This window comes from Buceros rhinoceros, unplaced genomic scaffold, assembly GCF_000710305.1.
Source record: "Buceros rhinoceros silvestris isolate BGI_N320 unplaced genomic scaffold, ASM71030v1 scaffold9513, whole genome shotgun sequence".
NCBI lineage: Eukaryota > Metazoa > Chordata > Aves > Bucerotiformes > Bucerotidae > Buceros > Buceros rhinoceros.
Window position 1 is genome coordinate 28,843 of NW_010404197.1, and position 6,245 is coordinate 35,087.

General features: G+C 43.2%; 1 protein-coding gene across 1 annotated transcript in view; it reads right to left on the bottom strand.

Moving 5' to 3' along the window:
- The window catches only part of DAW1 (dynein assembly factor with WDR repeat domains 1), a gene marked incomplete at its 5' end in the record, with an annotated part of 8,874 nt that extends 3,898 nt beyond the window's left edge, over nt 1-4,976 (bottom strand). Inside the window, 6 exons of the mRNA XM_010133289.1 lie at nt 67-169; nt 1,654-1,760; nt 2,277-2,384; nt 2,969-3,068; nt 4,145-4,267; nt 4,915-4,976. Of these exons, the coding sequence (XP_010131591.1) occupies nt 67-169; nt 1,654-1,760; nt 2,277-2,384; nt 2,969-3,068; nt 4,145-4,267; nt 4,915-4,976 (603 nt within the window). The remainder of the gene's footprint in view (nt 1-66; nt 170-1,653; nt 1,761-2,276; nt 2,385-2,968; nt 3,069-4,144; nt 4,268-4,914) is intronic.
- Between the last annotated feature and the right edge of the window lie 1,269 nt (nt 4,977-6,245).

Sequence of the window (6,245 nt, forward strand, 5' to 3'; positions counted from 1 at the left end):
CCATTTACAGAAGACACGTTGGTACATATCCAGGGGCTGAATTCAGCACATACTCCACTTTCTCACCATGCACGTTTTGTCCATTGATCCAGTGACAATGAGCGAACAGTCCCAGTTGAAATGGGCACTGCTAACCTCTCCTCGGTGTCCTATTAAAGTATGTAACATCCTACAAAAAAGAGAATTTACATTTTCAGAGTGTATTTGGATACACGTTTATAACTGATAAGTAAGTTTATAAAATGCTATAGTTAAGGTGTCAAGTCTTCACCATTTCATCCATTAAAACAACTGAACGGAGCGGTGCAGCTCGTTTAGGAGTCCAGTACCACATCAATTGCATTTCTTGTCTTTGAGGCAGAGAGGCAGTAAGCAATACAGTGGAAAAGTCCCCCCTTCTCTTTCAAATGTGTTTTAGTGAATGTATTTCCCGTGAAACGCAGTGAATTTCCAGTGCCAGTCATCTACGTATGAAGCAGGTTTTCCCCCATTACTCTCCCCTTATCCCACTTCACCGAACTGTAGACAGCTGGTCTTTAAACTCCCCATCATCTAAACCTTTTAGAAAATCCACTGAAGATCAAGTGGGACTTAATCAGGTAATGAATGTCAGCACGTTCCCCAGCAGCAGGCAAACGACAGCCTCACTGAAATATGATTCCTAATCCTCATTACTCCTAAACTTCTCTCTGCACAAGACTGGCAATAGTTCCATTCAATTCCTCCGCTTTAGCTGAGTAGAGAGGACGTGATGAGCCGTTATTGCTGCCTATGAATTAATGGCCTAAAAGGCAACGAACCCCAAGAAGATTAATTGATATGTATATATTAAAGGATTAGTAAATTAAGTTAATATCACCATGCTAATATCACTGCATCATTAATAGAAAACAGCTTTAACTAATGGATAAACTAACGACTAGAAAAAGAGCCAAATGAGTTTGAGCAATGGAAATGTTTTTATTTGCTGCATAAGACACGTAAGGCAGCTAAACTAACACATGCTAAATGAACAGCAAAGTAAACCTCCTGAGCAACTGAGTTTTCTATTTGCTTATGATAACAAAAACTTGATTACGCTCCTGTTGTTTTATAGAATTACTCCTTTTGCTTTCTAACAACGTGAGGCCTGCACCGTTGTCATTGCGTGGACCTTTTTACAGCAAAACCAAAGATTGACCTGCAGAAAAGAACCCATGGAAACTTCATTTTGTGAACATATTATTTAGCCATCAAGATTGCTGTTTTGTAACACCTAACACCCAAAATACCTAATAACAAAAGTTTTAATGTAAAATTTCCAGATTTCAAAAAGGCACTCCAGGCTTCAAGCTTCAACCTCAATATTCAGTCCACAAGGAGGATAAATAGCGGCGTGTGGAACACCTCACAGAAACCACCATCCACCTGATACACAGTTAGAAAGAACCCAGAAATCAGGCCTGTGAAATGCCACACACAAAAGCACTTTTTTTCAGGAGCAGCATTCCTTTTCAGAAGAACCCAGGGAACAGGGTGACACGTGGGGAGGTGCAGGAACACATGCTCGGAATGAAGCAAAACACAAAGTCTGTGATTTGTAGCTCAGCGCTCTCTCTTTCGTTTGTCATTCAAACATACAACATAACGTGGTATTTACGAGTACTTTCGTACCTGCCAGTGCCAACATCCCAGACAGCCACTGTACGGTCAAAGGAGCCAGTGATAATCCTGTCTCCAGTGGTGTTGAAAGACAACGCAATAATTTCTGCTGTGTGTCCCTAAGAGGATTTTTAAAAGGAGTATGAGAACACAAACCATGACTTTTCCATTAACGTAGTTTCATATGTAGCTTTTCTTTTTCAGCAGCATAATCCCTCTATAACCCTTTAATACATTATTTACTGCCTTGGCCAGGAGATCATCATTTTGACAGAAAGATCTACTGGACTGTGGAACAGTCAATCTCCCAACAACTGCAAGAAGTCAGGCCCATCACCTAGCAGTGAGCAATTGTCCAGTGATGTCACCAGTGCAGTGTCCCTGTTTGATTTAAATAGAGTCACATTTGCTCACCAGATACTGAAATCGGGTGATTCATTTACAGCAGACTACAGCCCTGGCTGTCCCTGGTGCTGGTGGAGGGGCTGGCAGAAGGAATGTAAGCGCACCTGTAAGCTGGAGGGTCACACACTGCACTGCTCTGTGCTCTGCTGGGGGCTCTGAGGAGGAGGAAACGCCCTCTTCACCCCACAGGCCACCTACACCGAAGGAAAACATAAGGAAGGCAAACGTACTCTTAAAGTGACCACTTCTTCTCCTTTCTCTATATCCCATAACTTGGCGGTGGTATCCATGCTGCCAGTCGCCACCAATGTGCTCTGGGGACTGAATGATATACATACCTGTAGCAAGAAACATTGGATGGAAAAAGAGGGAAAGGAGAGTATTTATATGCATTTTCTCAAAAGCAATGAATCAGAAATTGCATTTTTAAACAAACAAAAGTCTGACTTAATATGACAATACGGACTGTATAGCTGTTCTCGTTAAAATTGTGTATTCTGCATTGAAATTAGGAGTTTCAGTGGATTTGCCTTAGTCTCTCAAATTGGAATGCTGTCCATCAAGATACTCGCTAACGGGGCTTCTTGTGCACTGGAAAGGGAACCAGGCATTTTTAAGCTTAATCTACCTTTGTTTTATATTTCTTTGGCCTTTTCAGCATCCCACACGTTCCTGGTTAACACACTCAAAATTTCAGAAATTCATTCTTCTGTGGCTTCACCTGGTCCTGTACGTGAAGTACAGACTTCGGTCAGACGATCTTTTCTTGCAGGGCAGAAATGTTCACAAGATCAGAACGTGTGAATAGGAGCAGCAGAACAGCTGCCCCTTCGCATGCCGGCTCACGGCAACCTGGCACCTATAGCCACCACTGGTGCTGTGAGGAAACGTAACGTGATAAGAAATGTCCACCAGTACTCACGATTTCTGCACTATGTCCTCGGAAAGTATGAAAGCACTCTCCTGTTTCCGTACTCCACAGTTTGCAGGTTTTATCAAAAGATCCAGTGGCGATCTTGTCACTAAATAGAAAGAATACATTTAGAAAAAACCCCTCAGAGGCAGCAGAATCCACAGAAACAACCCCCAGCCATCAAAGCTTGCAGGCGTTTCAGTGCATTCTGCTGCACTACGAGATGCTGGAGGAGGATTTCACTAACAGAAGTTACACTGAGGGAAAACACTAGCAGACATGGTTAGTTTCTAAGCCCTGAGCTTGTCTGTGAGCACAGAAGTGTCTCTTCATTTGGAAGGAAATGATAATGCTCCAAACAGTGTCAGAACAAGTCTTTAACATTTATTTCCTGATGTTAACTGTGACAGCTGATAAATAGGGCATCTGACTGAAAAGAGATTCAGGATAAATCCACGAACTGATTTATCTTGTTTTTCAGAGAAGAAAACGGTTCACATGCACATGACAGCTTCCTCAGGAAGCAAAGGACAGTCAGCTTCAGTTGCAGGGAACTCCCCCCGCTGAACACGCTGCTGTTCTAACTGTTCCTGCACCAGGGAGATTCCTGTCTGACATTCACACAGCGGCACCCTCTGGGTTTTACACACAGAGCTCAACAGCCGCGGCACCTCTAAAGCAGGCCGTGAGTAATAACGGATGGGTACCAGCCAGCGGAGACATCCAGCTTCATCAGGACAGAAACGTTCCTTCTCCTTAGCTGAAACCACACCAGCTGTCCTGAGTACTGGATCTCACCTCACGCAGAGTTACATGGAGGCAGTGAAGAGCGATCGACATTCGGAACACAATCTGACCATGCACATACTATTAAAATAAATCTGTGTTTCAATATATTGATCTGACTCATGTCTGTATTTTTCAAGACACTGAATAGATAATGAAATTCATGCTTTGAATGTCTAAACTTCATTTTATAGCAGAAAACATGCTTGAATGTGTCTCTTACACAGATCACACAGCGTCGACCCAGGGCAATTCGCTACAGCCGAACTTTCCCCATTCAGCATTTGAGCCCTTTCAACTTGAGATAGTCTATTTGCTGTTAAAGCCTGAGTAACAGTCCTGTGTGTGCACAATAACATGATCAGCAGCTACGATCCATCTCAGAGAACGTCTCTTTACCCGTAGGGATTATTGAAGGCTATTGTGTAGACCACGTTCCTGTGCCCCTCCAGCGTTCGCAGCTCCTCTCCCGATGCGGTGTCCCATACTTTGCAGGTTCTGTCATAGCTCCCAGTGATAAAGCTAAAGCAAAGAGAAAATAACTTCTGAACACCATGAGTATCTTCTTCATGCTGGTGCATAGTCAAATGAGCTACTTCCACGCCGTCTCAGACCCTAAATCACTTTCTCTCAAAAATATAGATTAATGACCATAGAGGCTCCTTTTCTACTTTGTTTTTTAATATTACTCATTTCTTTAAGCTGTTTCTAATCTTCAATGTATTTCAACTAGAAAGCAAGCTGCTGCTTTCAAGACATGAAGGAAAAAATGATTAGGCAAATGCTCACAGTGAAATCAATTAATGTGAAATTCCACTACCGTGAAGGTCCCAATGAATTTATGTCAAAGACTCATTTAGCTTTTAGTAATATTCCCTTTCTCACCATAAAGGTGCTTCTTTCTGAAATATGGTAACTGTCAACAAACCATCAGCTTGGAAGAAAAAAATTATGTTAATTAGGTCTCAGCCACTGTGTTTTTAGTATCTCCCACTGGCTCTCCCAGAGAGGGCTGAAATCTAACCCCCAATCACACTGGGAGTGGCTTACAAGCAGCAGAGCTGAATTCTTTCTGCAGCCAGAGAAGAGCTCGGAAGTTCCCTTACAATTTAACTTAAACACAAAACTTCAGTTAGTGATTACGTATTGTGACTTTGGAAACAACTCACCGCGAACCGGATTTGTTAAACGCTACGTTAGTCAGCGGCAATATGTGGGCTCTAAGGACCTGAAAGAGAAGCGGGGAGGGACAAGAAAATTATGTTTAATGCAAATAAAGATAAATTTTTTAAAACCCAACAGCTGCTCAAGATACTCCACAGGTGAGTATTTCCTCCAGCTGCTGCTGCTGTCAGATCAGCAGTTACAGCTATAACCCGTTAACCCCTACCTCAAAGACACCCCTCACCTCAGCAGTTGCCGCTGCAGACACTGCACAGCCCTGATTTCCAATCTCGACTGCACTGGAATGAACTGTCTTTCGCCCATGTTTGATTTTTCTCCACCTCCTCTGTGACCAGCACGGTAACCCTAGGCCAGAGCTGAAGGGCAAAACCCGCCAGGTGAGGAGGCCATGCCTGGTGAGATCACCGATGGACGAAATCCCAACTCACATCAAGCCCTATACAGTGAATCGCGAGATCCAGCTGAATGGAGTATTTTGAGTCTTTGAGGTTATGGGATGCTTTCAGCTAGTGTATGTTGTTGTTTTAAAAATCAGGAAGAACAGAAATAAGCTACATCTATGTCCCATGAGGTCATGACAACAAAGGTATGCAGAACCCAAACAAAGATACTGATCAAGAGTAAATGCAAGGATGGAATTTCAAACTTGGTGTCTGCCTGTATTTTATATGCTACAGAGACCACAATTGTTCTAACACTGCTTGTAAAGTCCTTTAATGAGACAGTAAATATGCTCCTTATCTCGGCCATAACAATACATCATGAGGTTTATAAAACAGGGGAAAAAGGTCTCACATTCTGCTGGGGAAAGTCAGCATGCCATGAGACTTTGAAAACAACCAAGGAAAACAAACCTGGTTTGTGTTTGAACAAGCCAGGAGTGTTCACCTGTGAACAACTTTCACTCACCACCAGCTGGTTTCTGCTCCAGTCTAAAGCATGATAAAACCCTGCCCTGGAAGCCACAGCAATTGCTGACAGTAATAGGGGTAAAGGGACGTTACACAGCAGCGTGACCCTAGGTCTTCTCTGCACGGAGAGGGTGAAGAAGAAACTCTTTACGAGCAATGCGATTGAATCGCTGACCCACTACCAGAGCTTCAGCTCTTCCTTCTCATCTCCAGCTTTCACAGCTGCCTGTCTTCAATGATGCAATAAGCAAGCTCTAAGGCAATATTAAAAAAACCCATACCTCAGCTTTGCAAAACGTGCTGCAGCACCCCTGAGACACAAATCTGCAAATTACCGCAGCAAACCTGAGAGCTCAAAGCCTGGGAAATGGTGACAAAGCTTGTTTCTCTGCAGGGTGCCCTGA